General features: G+C 40.6%; 1 protein-coding gene across 4 annotated transcripts in view; it reads left to right on the forward strand.

The window, feature by feature from the left end:
* The first annotated feature begins 2,701 nt into the window (after nt 1-2,701).
* Nucleotides 2,702-22,478, forward strand: part of RGPD4 (RANBP2 like and GRIP domain containing 4) — a 33,126-nt gene continuing 13,349 nt past the window's right edge. For all 4 annotated transcript variants that reach the window (XR_013922240.1, XM_080346239.1, XM_080346240.1 and 1 more), the window contains exons 1-20: nt 2,702-2,981; nt 5,428-5,495; nt 5,999-6,110; nt 7,042-7,194; nt 7,996-8,226; nt 8,659-8,804; nt 10,227-10,419; nt 11,091-11,181; nt 12,114-12,320; nt 12,835-13,013; nt 13,101-13,276; nt 13,593-13,716; nt 14,064-14,225; nt 14,540-14,677; nt 14,768-14,914; nt 15,393-15,575; nt 15,658-15,741; nt 16,271-16,406; nt 16,577-16,674; nt 17,161-21,757. Coding sequence is in view for 3 of the 4 variants with exons in the window: in XM_080346239.1 (XP_080202365.1) it covers nt 2,907-2,981; nt 5,428-5,495; nt 5,999-6,110; nt 7,042-7,194; nt 7,996-8,226; nt 8,659-8,804; nt 10,227-10,419; nt 11,091-11,181; nt 12,114-12,320; nt 12,835-13,013; nt 13,101-13,276; nt 13,593-13,716; nt 14,064-14,225; nt 14,540-14,677; nt 14,768-14,914; nt 15,393-15,575; nt 15,658-15,741; nt 16,271-16,406; nt 16,577-16,674; nt 17,161-21,757 (7,300 nt within the window). In the remaining variant the exon portion in view is untranslated. The remainder of the gene's footprint in view (nt 2,982-5,427; nt 5,496-5,998; nt 6,111-7,041; nt 7,195-7,995; nt 8,227-8,658; nt 8,805-10,226; nt 10,420-11,090; nt 11,182-12,113; nt 12,321-12,834; nt 13,014-13,100; nt 13,277-13,592; nt 13,717-14,063; nt 14,226-14,539; nt 14,678-14,767; nt 14,915-15,392; nt 15,576-15,657; nt 15,742-16,270; nt 16,407-16,576; nt 16,675-17,160; nt 21,758-22,478) is intronic.

The following is a 22,478-nucleotide window of genomic DNA, read 5'->3' on the forward strand; positions in this document are numbered from 1 at the left end:
CTGCTCAAAGCAGGTCTAACTTCAAAGTTGGATCAGTATTGAAGGTCTTGCCAAGCTGTGAGTGTCTCCATGGAAGATTTCACAGACCTTTGTGGGCAATATGTTCCAGTGAATAATCACCCTAATGGTAAACTTATTTTATTATTGAGGTCTTATGTTGAGTGCAGGGTTCCCCAAATCCATACTGCTCTCTTAGGAGCTGTCTTTGGAGTGAACGATCACTGAAATAATAACCATGGACATTGTCATGAAGAGAATTAATTAAAAGCAGTTGCAAAACAGATCCAGGGAGCACGTTAGCAATTAGGCAGCCTGGACAATTACAGGTCTGGTGCTGAAGCTCACTTCCTGGTCTGTAAGTATTACTAGTATTTTTCATAGTTGCACATACTTTCCTGAAAGAGGCAGAGTTTATTATTGTTTATCTACATGACCCCTACTGTGTCTCTCAAAGAAGGCTGTGAGCCTGGGATGTGGAAAGGGATGCCTCAGAAGCTTTGCCCCTTCCTGCTGTGCAGGATCAATCATGCATGGGCAAGAGAGATTCCTTTTGAAGCCCCTGCTTACACGAACAACAAGGAGCACTTCAGGAAGCCCAACGGATGTAGCTGTAGGGGTAAAAAGCTGAGCCTAAAGCCCTTCTGCTATTGGCAGTGGCAAGGCCTGTGCTCAGACAGTGAGCCAGGCTGAGCTAAGTCAGGTTGCAGAGGATAGCACTAGAGTCAACTGGAGCTGCCTTCCTGAAGGGGCAGGGGACACTGGGGACAACACAGAGGTGCCACTTCCACAGGAATGGGTGAGAAGGTGACCAGCGTCAAGGCACTGGGTCTCAATGAAGGCAATTTGCTATGGCTCCCCATCAGCTGAAGAGCAGTAGCTTCCTCCAGTGAGCCAACTCCAGCATTTTCCTCCACAACAGCACCACGACTTTTGTTACTTGGCCTGGCAGGTGCTGGTAAATTGTTTGGCAATCCCAGTGGTAGACAAACCATCCAAAAAAGTACAGAGAAAAAAAGATCCTCTTTCTTCTTAGGCAATTAAATCCAACATCTAAATAAATCACCGTTAATAAAGCAAATAATACAAGAGAGGGTTAATTCTTTCAGCCAGGCCGTCACATGGATGCTCCTTATCTCCTTACAGGAACAAGCTGGGTTATGTTTTTTTCATTTTTCTGGCAAAACTGGTAAGAACTTTGGGGATGTCAGTACTTTTTATGCATAACAGAAATTATATGGCTGTCAATGGGCTGCTTAAGATTGAGAACAGGGCAAATTTTTAATGATGCTTCTCTGGAGACAGAGCCCAGTGGCCTAATTTTGCCCAAAGCGCCTGCGCTGGCAGAGGAGAGATGGGATGGGCAAATCCAGTGAGCAGAACCTCAGCCTGTCAGCTGGGAATTACACTGTAGGGCAGGGGTGTCAAACTCATTTCCAGCGGGGGCCACATCAGCCTCACAGTTGCCTTCCAAGGGCTGAATGTAATTTTAGGACTGTATAAATTTAACTACTCCTACACTCCGGGCTACAGAGCAACCACGAGTGCTCAGCACCACCAAACTTTCACAACTGTAACCTTGGCAAATTCCACCTGTTTCGAGGGTTGCTGATCTTGTCATCTTTGGTCCACATTCCCAGCTGTGCCTCAGAGTAAGAGTCTAACTACACTCTTCACAATGGCAGGAAAATAGCAGTTTCTCACCATAACTGCTAGAGGATTTGGAAACCCATTTTCTAGAGCGCTGGATCCGAGTAATAAGGCCCATGCTTATGGATTAAATTCACAGTTTTGGTGAGCCACGAGATATAATATTTGGTGAGAAAATACTGAAGTTTGTTTCCACACGTGAAGGTTTTCCGTGACAGCCAAGGCCAGTGCACAAATGGAGGCCGCTTTAGTAGCAACAGAGCCAACAGAGCTGCCTCAGCCTGATCACAGTATGTTTGGGATTGGAAGGGACCTCAAAAGATCATCTAGTCCAATGCCCCTGCTGGAGCAGGAACGCCTACGTGAGGTCGCACAGGAGCATGTCCAGGCGGGTTTTGAATGTCTCCAGAGAAGGAGACTCCACAACCTCCCTGGGCAGCCTGTTCCAGTGCTCTGGCACCGTTACTGAGAAGAAGTTTTTTCTCAAATTTAAGTGGAACCTCTTGTGTTCCAGCTTGATCCCATTACCCCTTGTCCTATCATTGTTTGTGACCGAGAAGAGCCTGGCTCCATCCTCATGGCACTCATCCTTTATATATTTATAAACATTAATAAGGTCACCCCTCAGTGTCCTCTTCTCCAAACTAAAGAGACCCAGCTCCCTCAGCCTTTCCTCATAAGAGAGGTGCTCCACTCCCTTAATCATCTTTATTGCCTCTTGAAGTTCAGCTCCACAAGGCCGCCGGCAGCCGTTAAGCCGCGCCGTTACCCCGGCCGCGCCCCTCGCGGGGGGGTCGAGGAGAGGCTCTACCATCGCCTCACCGGGCGGGCTCCCTGAGGAACGGGAAGAGAGCGGCCCGGACCTCCCGCCACCGCGATCGGCCTGTGGGGAAACACGTCCCGCCGCCCCCGCCCTGCAAAGACCGCGCGCTCCCGCTCGCCCCCGCACGCACCCGCACACACAGCGAGGCCCCGGCGCATGCGCAGAGAGCGGTGCCCGCCGAGGCGCCGCCCTCCCCGCTGCGGGCGGTGATGGGAAGCGGCGGGACGCGGGGGGAGGGCGTGGGACGGCTCTTGCGCACTCGCCGGAGCCGAGTGCTCTGTACGGTTGCGCGGGAACTTGCGTAACGCACCAGCGGCCGCCGCGTCCTTTCGTCGCTTCCTCCTTCCTTTCCGAAGGCGCCGCGCGAAGGCCGGCCGGGAAGCCGTTCCGCCTGGAGGGAGTGAGGGAGGCCGGGCGCGGCCCCCGCCGCGGCGCCATGATGAGGCGCACGAAGCCCGAAGTGGAGCGGTACGTCGCCTCCGTGCAGGCCGCCGCGCCTTCTCCCAGAGAGGTGAGTGCTGCCGGCGGAACCTCCCGCGGCTTTGCATTTCTCTCCGGCGCCGGCTCCGGACGGCGTTGCGGCTGCTGGCGGCCGCCCGGCCCGTCCTGGCCCGGTGCGGCCCGCGGTGGGGTCGTTTCCCGTCTCGCGTGGGGCGGCAGTGGCGGCCTTCCTTCGCCTGCTGAGCGGCGGCCGCTTCCCGCCCAGGCGGCAGGCCTGGCTGCTGCTCCGGTCGGCACGGAAAAGCCCCGGGGAGGGCCGGGTTGATGACTGGGTGTGCCGGGGCTCCCCGCGCCGTGTCGAGCCGTGAGGTGCTTGGGTTTGGTCTGCTCTGTCCTTCCTCATCGCTGTTGGTAAGAGGGAAAGGGGGTTATGGTGTCTTTGGGTCCGTATGACTCCTGCCTGAGTCCGTATTTACTCAGGGGTTCTTAAAGTCGAGTGAGCTAAGGGAAGCTGCTGTGAGGGAGGGCTTGGGGTTTCGCTTGCTAGAGGTGCTTTCCCTAACCAGCAGCAGTGGTTTTACCAGGGCTGTGCACCTGCCTGTTACACCTGGTAAGCCTTAGTGTAGCTTTGAAGAGTCCACGGACTCTCTAAGTTGAGCGTTCTTCAGTTTTGTGAGAGTGTAGTTCATGAGTTTCCCGAGTTTCATTTCTTCAGAAAAATAAAGAAGTCAAAAAGGGAATACGTGAGACACTTTCAGTTTTCTTTCTGCTGTGTGACTAGTATTCTTGTCTGTATGACTGCCTTGTGAAGTAACAGCGTTAAGAGAGGGGGAACTTGGAGGAAAATAACGTTCCTACTGTATTTTAGTAACTGGAAAGAAGAGTGAGGAACTCTGCATGACTGGTTATCTTTCTATTATATCTGGAAAATGGTATACAGGTCACAGCAGTCTGCTGCATTTCTTGGGAGCTATTTAATCCTGAAAGATCCTGTTCTGCTGCTTTTAACTGATTTTTATTGTAGAGGTAGAGTATTTAGCAGTATGTTGTATAGCATGAATGCATCCGTGTTCATCATTATGCAGTAGAGCCTTTATGCAGGGCTTGTGTACATCATCATCATTTGTACCTTTCCCAACAGCAACAAAGTTGTCCTGTGACTTTGTTTAATTGACTTGGGTGCTGTTTAGACCAAATAATGTCAGATATATCACTGCCAGAATCAGAGATGCTCTTTAATTGTTCTGATATTCCTATCAATTTCAACAAAAAAAACACCCCTCTCCTTCTGTTGTGCTTAAGCCCAACTGGTGCACATTTAACTTTTGTTTGTTTTCAAGTAATGCTAACAACTAATTGTATAGTTTAGTCAATGGTGGAAATAGTTACTGGTTTTCTTATGTTGGTTTGGGGGGGTGGGGGAATGGGTGTGTGCTTATAAGGCCACAAAGCAGTTATTTTGAGATTTCATCTGTGTTTAAAAGGAGATGCCAAGTGTGACTCCACTCTGACAATTTCAGTGTTTCCTTTTTATAACATACTTCAAAAATACAGACTGAAAACTTGAAGTATCTTAGGAGGCCTGGTTTCATTCTAAAGTATTTCTGAAAGTTTTGCATGAATAGAGGGGGTGGCAGAAGGAGGAAGATGAGTGGTTCAAGTATATTCAAAATGTACACACCTGTTTGGATTTATAGATGTAACTAGCTCCATTATTTCTTGGTTCTCTGGCAAAATCTGCTTTTGAACTGATACTGGGAATCTCAAGGTTTAAATTTCTGCCTCGTTTAATTCTATCTTGAGGTTTTTGCTTGACTTAGTTCTTTAGCTCATTCCTTTTACCCTTTTCCAGTTGTCCATGCTTTTGCTGTCTAGCCCTCTGCCTCCTCTCTGTTTCTTTTTGTTTTACCTTTTACTTCCTTGTTCTGCCCTGCAAAAAAATACCCTTGGAGATGTTTCACCTTTTGCCTATAGAGTGTATATGTTCAAGTTATCTTAGGCTGGCAACATCAGAAATAAACTACTGCATAAATACATTCTTACGCAAACTGAGAATGACTTAGGTAGAAATTTTTTCCTGTGTCTGACACTATGCTACAATGGGGCTGAACCACAGATCTCTCTTGGTTTGTAGGAATTTTTATTTTCTTTGCTATATTGCAACAAAAGGGACTAAATGTAGCAGACCCCATTCTTTCATTCTTCTCTTTATTCAGAAGTGTTTATGAAATGTCATATGTATAAGGGCTTGTTTCTTGATTCACTTGTAATCTCTATTTTGCCCAGTAACCTTTGCCAATTATAGTAAAAACTGTTACTCTTTTCATTCTTAATCCTACATCATTCAAAACCAAGTCCTTAAATATGAGGAGTGAATTTGACCTGATAACTAGTCGTGAAATTCAGTCATTTAAAAGTATTTTTGTATTGCTGAAAAGAAGGGTCACTCTATTGAATTATTTTAAAAGTACCATATGTCTGAAGTATGTCTGTCATGTTTTTTTTTTCTTCTTCAGAAATCGATGAAAGGATTCCTCTTTGCTAAGCTGTATTTTGAAATAAAAGAATATGAACTTGCTAAAAGGTAACATTTGTTGCTGTATGTTTGTTTTTCTGTTCTCTAAAGTGTAAGAGAAAAGCTAAATGAATATGAAATAAACCAGAGAAACCAAGATCAATATCATGCTGTTTTAAGGTAGCAGTAAGTGTGGGTATTGAGTGCCATTTAAATCTTTATGAAACAACAACTTGAAAGAAGATGAGTTATGTGTGACTTAAAAACTTACCTGGTTGATTTTTTTTTTTTTTTTTTTTTTTTTCCTCTCACTGTATTATGTAGTTCTCACTGTTTCTGCAGTCTGTTACTTTTTTTTTTTTAAAATAAAGGTTAATACTTGCCCACAGTTAAGTAGCATCTGTACATGTCAAACAATGTTACTTCTTACTTTAAGGTACAGGCAAAGTATCTAGAACAAAATAAGGCTATGCTTCCTGTACGGCAGATTAAGTTATCATTATAGGTCAGGGAAGGGAGTATTATTGAAAAATGTTGGTCGAGTAACTGACTTTCCCCACCCCCCCCCATAGGTATATATCTACATACCTCAACGTACAAGAGAGAGATCCCAAAGCACACAGATTTCTTGGACAAATTTATGAAGCTGAGGATAACATAGAAAAGGCCTTTGGGTGTTACAAGGTAAGTATTACACTGACCACTAATGTCCTGCCTTATTCCTTTGTAAATGAACTTGTAAAATCCTTCTGTGATGGACGTTCTCAAACTCATAGAAGAAAAAATGTTCCTGGAAAAACTGTATTATTGATATACATTTAACCATGGAAAGTATATGAAGCACTGCAGAGGAGATTCTTCACTTGATATCACTTGCTTTAGTAGCATATTTTAAAGTTGATTGTTTGTTTGTTTGTTCTGGACTTGATCTTTGTGCTAGTTGCTGTTAAACTCTTCCAATGTCATATATTGCTTTTTGGAATAAAGATCTGTGACCGTTGTAGAATTCCTTAATGTGGACTGTGATGACAACAGGAATCTGGTTGCTACTAGAAGACTGTAGGCCTAGTGGGTTTTTCGTTCAGTTTTGTAGGGGGTGGGGGGCTGAAGGAAGAAGCAAATCTAATTTTGATTAGGCAAGTGCATAAATGTCAGATTCGTAATTGGAATGTCTTTGTTCTGGTTTTGGGGAGGGAGATGATGTGCTCAGTAGTCTGGTTGCCAACACAGCTCCATGAAGTGCCATCATACTTCTTAAACTGTGTGTCTTAAGTATTTTTTGAAGTGTCTGCATCTGGCTAGAATAGAGGTTCTTGTAGTCCTGCTGTCTGTGTATAGCAGTAGCGAGTGGCAGATGCAGAGGAGCTGGATTTTGCATTTTTTCTTATGCTCTTCTGAATTCCATCTGTTTTATCTGGGTGCTGTGAACTAGTTGTGGCATTTAGAAAGTGTGTTTTGGTTTTGGGTTTTTTTCATTTTTTTTATAATTGATAAGTCTGATTTGAAGAGACAGGTCTGTTTGTGGGGAAATAACTTTCTTTCCTGTTTCATATGGATTGTAAGATGAAGTTACTTTTTTTTTTCTTTCCTCCTGTGTGTGCATGGGAAAAACTAGCGTTCTGTGGAGTTGAACCCAACACAGAAAGATCTTGTGTTGAAGATTGCAGAGTTACTATGCAACAATGACATTACTGATGGAAGAGCAAAATACTGGGTTGAGAGAGCTGCTAAGCTCTTCCCTGGGAGTCCTGCTGTTTACAGGTTGAAGGTAAATTCCAAGTTATCTCTGTTCTGCAGCTTGAAGAAACTTCCAGTGTCTGACTGGAGTGTTTTTTGCATGTCAACTCGTACAAAACTCTTCCTGGCTAAATTATTTTAAAATCCTTGATATTAAAGTGATTAGATATTACTTTCTTTGCAGTCAGACCTTTCTGTCTAGCTTTCAAGAAAGCTGCAGCTACAGGCTTTCATACCCTTTTTAATTCTTCAGGGTTAACCCTCTCCAAAATGCCGAGAAACCATGTTAGTTGTCACATCTGAGAAATTAAGACTAGGTAGGCGTTACTTGATCTTTCTGTTGTCTGACTAGCAGGCCTGTGAACTCAGGCTTTTTGGTTTTCAAATCTGTATTATGATAAACTGCAGAAAGTGATAAATGCTGTAATTCTCAAATACTGTGTAAAAGCTTTCAGTCATGCAATCTCACTTTTGCAGAGGTATATACTGTGTAACTCGGCAGCAACTACATTGAAGTCTTAAGATTTCTGGTTGGCTCTTTTTTGAGCAAGGTGGTCTATGGCAGAGTATGCTGTCATTGAACCAAATGGTTTGGCAAGCATTACTTACCCTTGGTAAGAGGCAAATTTTTCTGAGTATTTTTTTCTATGATAGTTGTCTCTATTTTAAAATATTTGAGTATTTCATCGAATTTGTGTAATACCTGAAAGCTATTAAGAGTCTGAGTAATGTAGTCTACATAGTGGAGGAGAAAAAACTGTCTGGTACTGTAGTTGCTGAAAAGACTCACATGGGAAACAAAATATTAACATGTTGCCTTCATGTTTAACAGGAGCAGTTACTGGATTGTAAAGGTGAAGACGGATGGAATCAGCTTTTTGACTTGATTCAAGCAGAACTTTATGCAAGACCAGATGATGTCTACATAAACATCAGACTAGTTGCTCTCTACCGTTCAAACAATAGATTAAGAGATGCTGTACTCCATTGTCAGGAAGCACAGAAGAAAATACCTTTGCAGTCAAGCTTGGAATGGTGTTCCTGTGTTGTAGAGACATTTGAGGTGTTTAATCATATTTTGATCCTGTGATAGTCTTCCATATCTTTTTAACTGGTCTGTTTCTCTTAGTGTGATTACTCTGACAACTATTTCTCAAGTGATTTAACTCCTTCAAATGCAAGTCTACTGAAGCCAGTGGAATTACAAAATACTTTTTTTTTTTTTTTCCAATGGGAATTTTCTCCCTAAGATTAAAACTTATAGAGCTATTGAGTTTCTAACTTCAAAAGCTGAGTTAGATACAGCAGTTCCATTAGGGATAAAATTGCTCAGGCAATTAGCTCCCTGGAACTTTGCTGCTGAAGAATATGTTAAGGTCTCAACTGTGAAAATGGATTGTACAGTAAATGCTACTAATATATTTTGGAGAAGTACTGCCCTTGCCTTCATGGAAGGATGACTGTTCCTTATCCTGTGATGAACTTTCTTCTTTAGGAATATCTGGAATCTGTACAAGACTTGGAGTCTGATAAAAGTAACTGGAGAGCTATCAAGAAAGATCATCTGCTGGCCTATTCCAGCTTTGTCAAAATGACACTTTCTTCTAGAGATGTTCAGGAATGCAGAGAGGCACTTGAAAGGTACTGTCTTAACTTTCCTATAGAAAAAAAAAATCTAAGAATTGTTGTTGTTTTTTTTTTTTTCTAGGTCACAATATTTATCACATTTCAAATTCACTGCTTGATTGTGGAGGGGAGAGGTGATTCTCTGTACTAGCCACTAAGAATGGTTCTTACTGGGTTTGAACCCCAAGCTATCTTTAGACTGAGATGCAAGCCCTGTTTTGCGTAGTCAGCATATGGCCATGGCAAAGACTCATATCCTGGGTCAATTAACTTTGTATCTTCTTTTCCTTCAGTATGATGTTGCTCCATACTTTAGCAATTGATTAGTCCAGATTTCCCAGGCAATTTAAAAAACAAACAAAAAAGAAACACCTCTTGTGTATCAGCTTTGTCCTGGCCATTTTGTTCTAAATGAACGCAACACATATGGGAATAATTAGGAACTTTAGATATATAGGATAATTGGGAAGAAGGAAGTCACTTTCAGTAAGAACACTCTCCTTCAGGGAAAACTGATGGTGTTACAAGGCCAGCTGAATTCAAGGCATGTAATCTGTGGCACACTTACAGTGTAGTACAAAATGATGTTCGTAGTCAATATATTGATTAAGATCTGTGTTCCTTTCTTTTCGTTATCATCCTTTTCTTACTGGCTTTTATTGACTTAACCTTGTTCCTCAATTATGCAATGGCTGTTATATTGTCTTGTAAAACACTGTTCTTCAGTCTGTTAATCTTGAATGGATACTTGAAGATTACATAGAATGAATGAGGAATACTTAATGCCCAAGTATATTTTACTTTCTTTTTCTTCTCCAACATTGACCAAAACAATCTTGTGGTTTTTGCTGTGATTTTATTAGAGCCTTTCAAGGTGATTACATCTAAACCACTTCCAGATCACAGCAATGCTAGCAGTCATTGTAGTTTTGTCAGGTAGCTGAAAGAGTGTTTTAACTGGTTTTTGGAAAGCCTCTCCTGAATGGGGGTTGTGTACTAGCCTACAGCTACTCAGATTTCTACAGTACCTTCTATTTTTAAAGAGCTTGTCCAGCTGTATTTTTGGCCTTTCTGATAAATGAAGGAAAGGGAAGAGCAGAGTGACTAGTGCCTCCTGCATATCTCTAAATCTGCAGTAAACAAGTTTATCCATGTGGTTTGGGAGAATAGTTTGGAAAGCAGCTGTACAAAGATGTTCTGGAAGACTGTAAATATCTAGGTAATATTAAAAATGTTTTACTTCAGTAAACTAAGTTGAAGCTTTGGGAGTTTGAGACCATTACCGTACTTTCTAGTGCAACTCAGCTCTAAGCAACTGAGACAGTAGTAACCATTGACTCATGAAGTTACTTGATTCGCAGTTAAATATCATCACCCAAAACCATCTGCTCTAGCTTTTACCAGGACTGTTTAGAATGAGTCTTCTCTATGTTTTAGTTTTGATCGTGTGCTTCATTCCTTGAAGCCGTATGTGAATGGGGCTGATGAGTTGTCTCGTACCTTTGTGGAAATGAAAGGACAGCTCTACATGCTTGCTGGAACTCTGCTACTGAAAATGGCCCAACACAATGAGGCACAGTGGAAAGTTGTGTGTGAACTAGCAGCACTCTGTTATCTGATAAGTTTCCAGGTAAGTATTTTCAGTTTATGGCTTTAGCTGATGCAGTTCTTGAAATGTTCTTGCCTTACATGTGTTGAACTCCTGTATTCTTGAGATTAACTAGAGTTTCTGTGCCTAAGGAAAAACCCTTTCCTCACTCATGAAACCCAACTCTTTCACAATTCTTTAAAAGGTTTCAAATGGCATGAATAGGGTAAAAGTGTATCTGCAGCTGTTTCCCTTGTCGAAGTAACCTGATTCTTTAAGGCTAGCAAGTTTATTTCCTGCAGTATATTCGCTTTTCTGTAATACAGCTGAATACATATGTTAAGCATTAGGCTTATTGCTATAGAGAGGGAAGGGGATGGACTGAATTGTTCTAATGTACTTGTGTAGACAGCAGAACTAAAAAAAATGTAGTTTAATTCTTTAGCTGCTTGCATTCCAGGTATTACTTGCTGTTGTGCATCCTTAATGTTATTTGCAATAGCTATAATTGTCCACCCAGGGGTTTTGTATGTTTTGGATGACTTCCTGGCCCCCTGAGCTATGTGACATAATACCTTCAAAATTAATTATGTATTTTTTTTCTTTAGTTTTCTATTACTAAAAAGAAACTTGTTTCCTAATTCTTAAGACTAATTTAAATGATCTGCTCTTATTGTGAAAAAGCTGTAACAATTCTCTCTTTACTTCATCAGGTTCCTAAACCAAAGTCAAAACTAATAAAGGGGGATCAAACTGGACAAGATGTGCTAGAAATGTTGGCCTGTGATCGAAAAAGCCAGTCTGGTAATAAAAATAGCTGCGTAGTTCCATTTTAGTGCTACAGGTAGTTTAAGAGTCAAGTGGTTTGTAAAAGAACACATTTCTTATCTTGAAATGTAATGTTAACACTTCAATATGCAACAATATCTTCTAGATTCTGACTACATATGTAAAACAAACAAACAAAACCCAGAAGAACACCAAACAAAAACAAAACAACAAAACTAACTAGTTTGATCCTGACACCTAAAGTGGTGTGTGTGGATTTTTGTTTTGTTTCATTTTTTTTTCCCCCTCTTTAGTCTGCTAGTGGAGTGTGTTCTTTTTTTTCAAGTGTGGCTATTTTCATGCTTTTTGCCTTTCCAGCACACTAAGATAGGATTTAACTTGTATGGTCTCTTAATCTACTGGAAATGGCTTCTGCTTGCTGGTAGATACAGTTTTGCAAGTATTGTTAGCCCCAAGAGGAGAAGATTACTGTTTCCCTGTCCTTCCATCCTCTTATTTATTCATCATATTTGTTCTTTTGGCTGTTAAGTATAGGCAGTTTTTCAGTCTACATGCTCTTGCAGGGCCTAGATGAAAACAAATGAACCCACTAGACATCAGGTTCAATTGTTTTAGAATGGATTTTGATAAGACAGACTTGTATTGCAACTGTCCTTGAAATAAGTAGCTGTAATGCTACTACAGTAGTAGTTATAAGAGGATGGCTTTGTTTTCCCAAAGAACTGGCTTTACAAATATCTTGAGTTGGTTGTCACTAAAAGCTTGGAAAAGCTTATGTGCTGAAGCACTGACCTTATTACAGGGAGAACATAACAATCTCTAGGTTTCATAAGGGGAAATCCTGATTCCCACCCAGCCTTAGGTAACAAGAACAAGCCAATGTATTAAATGTTACTTTTCTCATGTTCGTTGCTTTATTTATGTGAAGTGATATTTTTGCTTTCTAGGCCATATGCTGCTGAACTTAAGCCATGGCAAGCAAGACTTCAAAGAGATAGTGGAGTCTTTTGCAAACAAGAATGGTTCATATACATTGTTTGATAGCCTATTTGAGAGTGGAGCTTCTAGAGAGAGATCTTTTATTGGCACAGATGATATTGGGAACGTCAGTACACAAGCACCAATGCAAGTGGAACTTAATAAATACGATATTGGTAAGAGTTATTACTTTCTGAAACTCAACACAACTTTCTGTACGAGAAACTCTTCTACAAATACTTCATATCGCAGCAGCAGACAAATACCTTGAATAGCCACCCAAAGTTGCCCTAATGTCCTAGGCAAGGCTTAGACTTGTAAAGAAGTAAAGAAGTGCTTCTTTAATAATTCCATAAAGATTTTGGAGAAATTAAATAGTGCTAAAAGTAGTTGCATGTTAGGCTGAATATGGTAAGGATAGAAGTGAAAGGAAATCTGAGAGTCATGCCCCTCAGAAGCTTTAAGGGGTTGATGGCTTGAGCACTCAGATGAACTGTCTACTTGATATGTTTGGCTAACTTGGAGTTTGTAATCTTTCGTAAGTGAAAGCTGGAACCTTGGTGCTTATTGGTCTGCACAGTATCTTTGGCTGCACTGACAGAGTGAAATGTGAAACTCACTTTTGATCAGATACAGGTCTTGCTGACTTGTAGGATATTGACATCTGCATCCAACTTTGTTTTTGCATAGGTGCTGTTCGGATGCACAATGGCAGTCTCCAGCACCTTGTGTGGCTTGGTTTGCAGTGGAACTCTATGTCAGTCTTACCCCCAATACGCAAATGGTTAAAACAGCTTTTTCACTTGCCCCAAGAAACAGCGAGACTTGAGACAGATGCTCCTGAATCCATTTGCCTATTGGACCTTGAAGTAAGTAAACTTTCTAAGTTGTTAAACATACTATGCAATTTAAGTTTTTTGATATTTAATACCTCTTTTTTATTTTTACAAAACCAGGTATTTCTACTCGGGGTGGTATTCACTAGCAACTTACAATTGCAAGAGAAGTTTAACTCTTACTACGATGCACATCAGCCTCAATTCTTACCATTGCCAGTGTGCAAACAGCTCTACACAGAAAAACAAAGATCCTGGTGGGACGCTGTTCGTACTCTTATTCAGAGAAAAACAACGTAAGGCTTTTTCAGTTTGGAAATGTTTCACTAAGCCTTTAGGCAGTTTCTGCTACAGCAGCTTAGATTGGTCCCAGTAGATTCTTGTACAATCAGTTTTATTTTTTGACATATTTTGGACATTGAAGCTTTGTGGTAGTATGGACTTGATATGTTTGAAAGATTTCCAGTAGTGGAATTTCCATTTCTAACAATGTATTTCTAAACTAGAGGAAGGTTAAGGCTTAAACTGTGGGCTATACTCATCAAGCAAATGACATGTGAACAAGTGAAAAATAGAGAATACTAATCAAGGAATGTTTCTTCTGATATGCAGACCAGGAACTGCAGCAAAACTGAGGCTTATCGTACAGCATGGAATAAGCACTCTGCGAGCACTGGAGAAGCATGGCCTTCAACCTGCCTTAGTTATACACTGGGCAAAAAGCCTGCAAAAAACAGTAAGCTGAGATTATTTTGAAATACACAGAAGCCAAGGTGTTTTTCTCTCTTATTTTCCAAACTATAAACAGACTATGGGGGGAAGGGGGGAAGATAATCAGATGAGAATGTGTCATTGAGAACAGTTTCTAGTCACCCTATGAAGTACTCGGTCTTATATGTAGAAAATAACACTACAGTTTGTTATTTTGCATAGCTCTGGAGATAACCCCCACAATGTTTCTCTCAAGTGCTAGAGAAGCACTCTCAGAACTTCTCAAGAAAACAGGAGAATGATATGTATGAATAGCATTTTTATTTGAATTTGTTGAAATAGTGTGTGCTTCTGTTCCCTTTTCTCCACCAGGGCATTAGTCTTAACTCCTTTTATGACCAGAAGGAATACATTGGACGAAGTGTCTACTACTGGAAGAAAGTTTTACCTATGCTGGAAACTGTTAAAAAGAAGAGGAGCATTCCTGAACCTATTGATCCTCTTTTCAAACACTTCCATAGTGTAGACATACAGGTACAGATAGATTAAGCCAAGGATGAAGGTGGAGAGGTTCTATGTCAGAAACTTAGTTCGTGGGATTTTTCTCTGCATTGTACAGCTCATTATTATTACTGTAAAACTGTTAATGATGAGATTGGGTAGTATCAGTGTATGATAAAGGGGCAAAAAAAGGCCTTACAACTTTATTCTTACCTTTAAAACTGTGTATATGGTTGGAATGCACTGCTAGTACCAACTTTCTTTAAAAGTATTTTCCCTGGATTATAGGAAGAAAAATAAGTATCATTCCACTGTTCAGTATGAGTTGTCTTTCACTTTATTTGTAGGGTTGTCATATTGCAGCATATGAAGAAGAGGCACGTATAGCATTTGCAATGTTGGATGCAGTTGATGGCAAAACTGATGATGCTCTGTTAGCATTTGAAGCTATTGAAAATGTTGTTTCATACTGGAATCTTGCTGTGGTAAGTTCATAAACTGCATTGCCCCAAATTGTTTTGCTTTACTCAGTTGCCTTCTGACTGATCCTAATTAATCTGTGTCCTGTTCTTTAGATCTTCCAAAGAAAGGCAGAAGAGGTTGAAAATGATGCCATGCTGCCAGAAGAACAAGAAGAACACAAACCCTATCTTCGTAAAAGCAAGCATTATCTAACAAAGATCATCGAGAAAAGCTACTCAGATCCCTCAGTAATTGAGACAGTATGTAGTTCTTGCTTTAAAAACTTGTTGCAAGAGATGCAGTGGATTGGTTACTGTTTCAAAATGAAACCTTTTGCGTGTATGTCAGCTTTTTTAGACCAGGCTTTGCATTAGAGCAAGTTAAAGTTGTTTCTTTGCGCGAGACAGATGACCTGCTTAACACCAGTGGGGTGATAATCTCTGAGTAACTTCAGTAACTGAGCAGGTCATGCAATATTCTGACAATTCTGTGGATGAAAGCTTTAATGTAAACAGCTTTTCCCACCATCCTTTTATAGAGGTCAGTAAGTTTGAAAAAATAGAATTAATGTTTGTCTGAATTGTTTTCTTACATTAGCCTTAACAGATTTAGAGCTTTGAAAAAACAGTATTTGTGTAATGAAAGCCTTGTGAATTGTTCAGCCAGAATTCTGAGTGTAGTCTGTCTTGCTCTGAGTGAGAATTGCAATCATGACTCACGTTTTAACTAACTTTTTAGTTGCCGGTGTCTGTTGAAACTGTGAAGGAAATGCTAGATACAGTGATCCAGGAACTTGGCGAGAATGATGAAGAGGGAAGTCCTGCCTTCAGAAATGGTCTTTCACGAGCTGTAGATTCAGAGGTGAAACATTCCACTCCATCACCAACAAAGTTCTCTCTTTCACCTACTAAGAGCTACAAGGTATATTAGCCAGCTGTTATTTCAGGGAATTGCTATGTTTAAATAAAAATTCACAAGATTCAATTAACTTTTTTTTTTCTAGTTTTCTCCTAAAACTCCTCCTCAGTGGGCAGAAGATCACAAAACTTTACTTCAAATGATCTGTCAGCAAGTGGAAGCTCTAAAGGTAAAGAATTTTCTCACCATACTCAGTGAATAACAGCTGGTCTTTTAGTTATGGTAAAGACTTAGTGATAATAGCAGGCACTAACTTACAGTTCCTAGACTACTACTTAAATCAGTGGAAATATCTTCTCTAAACATCTACCTAGATTGAGTGCAAGAGTAAATCTTTTTGCTTGAAATCTCTTTATTTGGGACTTGAGCAAGGGTGCAGAGGGGAACCCTTCTAAGGGCTGTATGCAGAAGGAGTTCTGCTTTCATCAGTTTGCTTCTCATCTGCTTGTCTCTGTGTTTGTTGTTTTGTTTGGTTTTTTTTTTTTTTTTTTTACTTCTGGCTTTAGAACACAATCTTAGTACTTTGTATGGGCAGATCTTGGATGATTCTGGAAGGTACCTCTTGACTTATTTATTTATTTTCCCAAACTTGAACATGCTTTTAAATAGAAAAAGGGTAGGGATCATTCCTTATTTTTTTTCTACAAATACCTATGAAATATATACTTATGCTCTTGATTGGCACACTGTCTTGACAGAATGAAATGCAAGAAATGAAACTTAGCAATTCTAACTCAAATACATCTCATCGGTGGCCTGCTGAAAGCTATGGAACAGATGCAATGTCAGAGGGTTATCAGAGAGCACAGAATCTTCATGAAGCTCCTCTCACAGGTAAGTTGCTGCTGAATTTTTATCTAAACAGTTAGCTAAACCAGCTAAAACATTTCTGCAATACTTTGGAAAGTCTTAATGATTCCCACTTAAAAACTAATTTCTGGAAAGGGTCTTTTCAAAACAACAACAAATCAAGTATAAACTCTTTCCCTGATATTCCTTTTTAGTTGCTACCACTGGCCCATCTGTTTACTACAACCAGTCACCTGCCTATAACTCTCAGTATCTTCTCAGAACTGCTGCAACCAATGTAACACCAACAAAGGTGAGAATAAATCTATCTGCTTAAGCTACTTCCAGTGATCTACTGAAAATGACTGCTTTTGATTCTATATGTAGCTGGGTGTAATTGCAGTTCCTTATATAGTATTTGGTAAATTTGGACTACTAGGGATAAATTGGTAATTTATCTTTCTGCTTAATTTTGGGGATATGGGGTTTGGGATAAAAAGTCAGCAAAATGTGTTTGTAATATATTAGTATATGTCCCATACAAGGTATGTGTGATAAAGTTTTATTTCTCTTTTTTTTTTTTTTCCCCAGAAGTAGTGTGGCAAAAGAAAATAGGGCTTTGGATGCCCTTCAAGATTTAAACTAATCAGTTTAAACTAAGTTAAAATCAGCTTAGATCAAAACTCATATGAGAGTATAGCCTGCTTTCAAGTGTACGTGTTGTGTGGGCTTCAGCACAAATTACTGACTTTGACCTGTATGTTGCCATAATAAGCAAAGCAATTGTTTTCTACTTTAGGCTCCTGTCTATGGCATGAACCGTCTTACACCTCAGCAACATATATATGCTTATCAACAACCGATGCATACACCACCTCTGCAAAACACTTCTGCTTGTATGTTTTCCCAAGAAATATATGGCACACCTCTGCGTTTTGATTCTCCAGCTACTGGCCTCATTTCTCCTCGTGGGGGTGATGATTACTACAATTATAGTGTTCCACCAGCAAGCACAAATCCAGCATTGCCTGAACCAGGCTATTTCACAAAGCCTTCAGTTGTGCCACCGACATTAAAGCCTGCAGAATCAAAAGTGATAGAATTTCCAAAACCTAAGTTTGGACAGCCAGGAACAGCAGAAGGATCAAAAACTTCTCTGACAACACCAGCACAGCCAAGTCAGCAAAAAACTTTTAAATTCAACACTAACTTCAAGTCTAATGATGGAGACTTTACCTTTTCTTCTCTTCAAGTTGCAACGCCACCTGCCAATGCAGCTTTTAATAGCAGCGAAAGCCTCTTGGATCTTCTGACATCTGATAAACCTTTACAGGATGATCGATATATCGAACGAAAACCAGTTAACGATCACACAGCTGCTCAAAGAAATGTCTTCAATTTTGGCAATAAACCTATGCCAGCCCTCTCTTTTAGAGAAAGCATGGGACAAAATGCACACAAAAACCTGAGTTTTGAGAAAAGTGATATGTTTAGTGTCCAAGAACCAAGCAAACCTCTCTTTATGACTTCAAATTCAGATTTGGCCAATAGAAGTTATGAAACAGAGGGAGGAAGCACCCATGGTGGAGACGAGGACGATGATGGTCCTCATTTTGATCCTGTGGTGCCACTCCCTGACAAGATTGAAGTAAAAACAGGTGAGGAAGATGAAGAAGAATTCTTCTGTAACAGAGCAAAGCTCTTTCGTTTTGATGCAGAATCTAAAGAATGGAAAGAAAGGGGTATTGGAAATGTAAAAATACTGAAACATAAAGTATCTGGCAAATTTCGTCTCCTGATGAGACGGGACCAAGTGCTGAAAATCTGTGCAAATCACTACATAAATACTGATATGAAATTAACTCCAAATGCTGGATCAGATAAGTCATTTGTATGGCACGCTTTAGATTATGCAGATGAGTTGCCAAAACCAGAACAACTTGCAATTAGATTTAAAACACCTGAGGAAGCCATGCTCTTCAAAAGTAAGTTTGAGGAGGCACAGAATATTTTAAAAACCTTGGGATCAAATGTTGACACATCTGTGACTCAGAGTAATGGAACTACAAGAGAAACAACAAATCAGGACACCAAGGAGCCCAGCAGATCCATTTCTGGAAACGTGAACTTTGGCTTTCAGTTTGCAAAAGATGGGGCAAACAGTGAATCTGATAGCAAAGGCAGCCTTACAGCTACATCAACTGCATCTGGCCCTACCACTTTTTCATTTGGAAAGGAAGCCCCACAAACCTGGTCTTCCAGTGGGTTTGGGCAGCATCTCTTGAAGAAGAATCAATGGAAGTGTAAAGTATGTTCAGTTCCAAATGAAGCAACTGCAAAGAATTGCGTATCATGTCAAAATCCAAATCCAGATGCGTGGGAAACACATGGTACCCCTTTAACTGACTCTGCTGCAAATTTCAAAGCCAGTGGTAGCACTGTGCAGGACAACTTTGGATCTGCTTTTGCTAAAAAAGAAGGTCAATGGGATTGCAGTATCTGTTTAGTAAGAAATGAACCCACTGCCTCCAGGTGTATTGCCTGCCAGAATCCAAACAAAACTGATACAGCAGTATCTGGTCAACAAAAGTCCTTTAAATTTGGCCTAGCAATTGCTCCAAAGGCTATCCAAAATGACTTGGGAACTGCTTTTTCTAAAAAAGAAGGTCAGTGGGACTGCTCTGTATGCTTAGTCCAAAATGAAGCAGGAGATATGAACTGTCGTTCTTGTCAGCATCCGAACTCACAAAGTCAACCAAATGTGCCTATACCAAATGTTCAGGGATCCCCTGCCCCCAGGTTTGGTTCCATTGCTGATGCAAGTAAGCCACAGAAAAATGGATTTGAAGGGCTTTTTGTTAAAAAGGAAGGGCAGTGGGATTGTAGTACTTGTTTTGTGAGGAACGAAGGTTCTTCACCATCCTGCATAGCCTGCCAAACACCAAATCCATCTAGTAAGCCTGCTGGTGATGCTTCATCAACTCCTACTTTTGGCTTGAAAAGTAAATTATCTGAACCTGCTGGAGAACAGCTGGGAACAGGCTTTAAGTGTGATTTCTTAGAAAAGGGCTTTAAGTTTGGTCATTCTGAGCAAGGCAAGACACCGTCATTTACATTTCAGATTCCTTCTGATACTGAAACTAAGTCTGCAAAGGAAGGATTCAGTTTTTCAATGCCAGTGCCTGCAGGTGGATTTAAATTTGGAATACAAGAGACTAGTAAAAATACTACTAAGAAAGAAGAGCCATCTAAAGAGTGCACAACTGGCTTCTTAAAAAGCACTGATGAAAAAGACAAAAAGGAACAGCCTTCAGATAGTGGAACTACATTCAAATTGCAAGAAACAGCAAACAAAGAGAAAGGTGACTTTGTTTTTGGGCAAAATAGCAGCACCTTTACTTTTGCTGAACTTGCAAAAAGTACTCCGGGGGAAGGCTTTCAGTTTGGGAAAAAAGACCCTAACTTCAAAGGCTTTTCAGGTGCAGGTGAAAAGCTGTTTTCTTCACAGGATTCTAAAACAGATCACAAAGCAAACACGTCTGCTGACCTTGGTGAGAAGGATGACGATGTGTATAAGACAGAGGACAGTGATGATATCCATTTTGAGCCTATAGTTCAGATGCCTGAAAAAGTAGAACCATTTACAGGAGAGGAAGATGAGAAGGTGTTATATTCCCAAAGAGTAAAGCTGTTCAGGTTTGATCCAGAAACCAGTCAGTGGAAAGAACGTGGGGTGGGCAACCTGAAGATTCTTAAAAACGAAGTTAATGGCAAAGTAAGAATATTAATGCGGCGTGAGCAGGTACTGAAAGTATGTGCAAATCACTGGATAACAACAACAATGAACTTGAAACAGCTCTCAGGCTCAGACAAAGCGTGGATGTGGATGGCAAATGACTTCTCTGATGGTGATGCAAAGTTGGAACATCTAGCAGCCAAATTTAAGACACCAGAGCAGGCTGAAGAGTTCAAACAGAAGTTTGAAGAGTGTCAGAGGCTACTACTAGATATACCCCTGCAGACACCACATAAACTTGTTGATACAGGTAGGACAGCTCAACTTATACAGAAAGCAGAAGAAATGAAGTGTGGCTTAAAAGATCTCAAAACATTTCTGACAGATGACAAAACTAAACTGTCAGAAGAGGAAAATGTAAACTCTGTTTGTGCCAGCAGTACCTCTGGTCTGATTATAAAGCCACATGCTGAAAGTACTGGGCCTACTCTGGAATGGGATAACTATGACTTGCGTGAAGAAGCGTTGGATGATAGTGTAAGTAGTTCTGTATATGCGTCACCTCTTGCAAGTAGCCCTGTAAGGAAAAATCTGTTTAGATTTGGAGAGTCTACCACAGGTTTTAGTTTCAGCTTTAAATCCGCCTTGAGCCCATCCAAATCCCCTGCCAAACAGAACCAGAGTAGAACATCAGTAGGCACAGATGATGATTCTGATGTTACTCAAGAAGAAGAGAGAGATGGACAGTACTTTGAACCTGTGGTACCTCTGCCTGACCTTGTGGAAGTGACCAGTGGTGAGGAAAATGAGCAAGTTGTCTTCAGTCACAGAGCTAAGCTCTACAGATACGACAAAGATGCTAATCAGTGGAAAGAGAGAGGTATTGGGGATATCAAGATATTACAGAACTACGACAACAAACAAGTGCGTATAGTCATGAGAAGGGACCAGGTACTAAAGCTCTGTGCCAATCACAGAATAACGCCAGATATGAATATGCAACAAATGAAAGGATCTGATAGAGCGTGGGTATGGACTGCATGTGACTTTGCAGATGGGGAAAGGAAAGTAGAGCTTCTGGCTGTGCGATTCAAGCTGCAAGATGTTGCAGACTCATTTAAGCAAATTTTTGATGAAGCAAAGCATGCCCAAGAGAGAGACACGCTGATAACGCCTCTTTCTTCTCGTGCCACTACACCGAAAGAATCTCCATGTGGTAAAAATGCTGTGGCTGTACTAGAAGAAACTACCAGAGAAAGAACTGACCTCAGCCATGGTGATGATACTTCTGATGCAACTGCAGAGGTTACAGAGGTGTCAAACACTTCCGAAACACCAACAAAAGCGGTGGTTTCTCCTCCAAAGTTTGTATTTGGATCTGAGTCTGTTAAGAGCATTTTCAGTAATGGAAAATCAAAGACATTCACATTTGGAAATACTTCAGCCACTGGTTCTCTCTTTGGCTTCAGCTTTAATCCTCCAAGGAAGAGTGAAGACCATACTCCAGTGTCTCAAAACACAGTGCAGAAAGAACTGGAAGTCTCTGAATTGCCAAAAGGTTCTAGTACTCCGCAGAAGCCTCTAGACAGCAAGGCAGACAGCTTGCCTGCTTCGACACAAGATGGACCCTCTAACTTTTCATTTAGACTTCTGGAAAAAGGTGAGTGTCAGTTGAACTAGGCACTTATTCAACTATGCAACTTATTAAGCAGTCATCTCTATGCTATTCATTACTCTTTGTCTTGGTTTCTTTCATTTCTAATGCGGATACCCATATCTCCACAAGTTCTCAAGAGTTTCAACTAAAGGGGAGTGAATTTTAAGTCATAATTCATTTAATATAAAAATTAGTGTGTGATGCAATATGGAGTTTTATTGATTAGTGAGGAAGGGGATTTCAGGTAGCAGCTATGACTGTGAAATGCTGTGCCTGAATCTCAGGTTTAAGTGCTTAAAGAAGGAGCTATGGATTCACTTTTGGAGACTTAAATAGGTAGTTGGATTGATAGTGTATATACCTGGGCCTTTGCTCTGAGTGGTAAAGTGTGAGAACAGCAAAGGTATGCTTCAGCTAAAATTTTAATTATCCCTGTGAACAGATGGTATTTTAAAACTACACTGTATACATTTGTTTAAAGTTTTAATTATTGGCCTCTGCAATTTCAGATGTGTAGCTTAAATAACACCAGACATGAGCCTCTTTCCTTAGGCTGAAAAGAGATTATGTGACTACAGCCTCAATTACACAGTTCCTGACACTGTCTGAAACAGATGTATTTGTGACATGACCACTATAATGTGCTGAAGTGTCTTGGTGAAAAGAATGGGATTTACTAGCATTTTAGAGGTAGAGTGAGTCCTTCTCTTCGAAAGCATCATGT

This window comes from Nesoenas mayeri (assembly GCF_963082525.1).
Source record: "Nesoenas mayeri genome assembly, chromosome: 1".
Taxonomy (NCBI): domain Eukaryota; kingdom Metazoa; phylum Chordata; class Aves; order Columbiformes; family Columbidae; genus Nesoenas; species Nesoenas mayeri.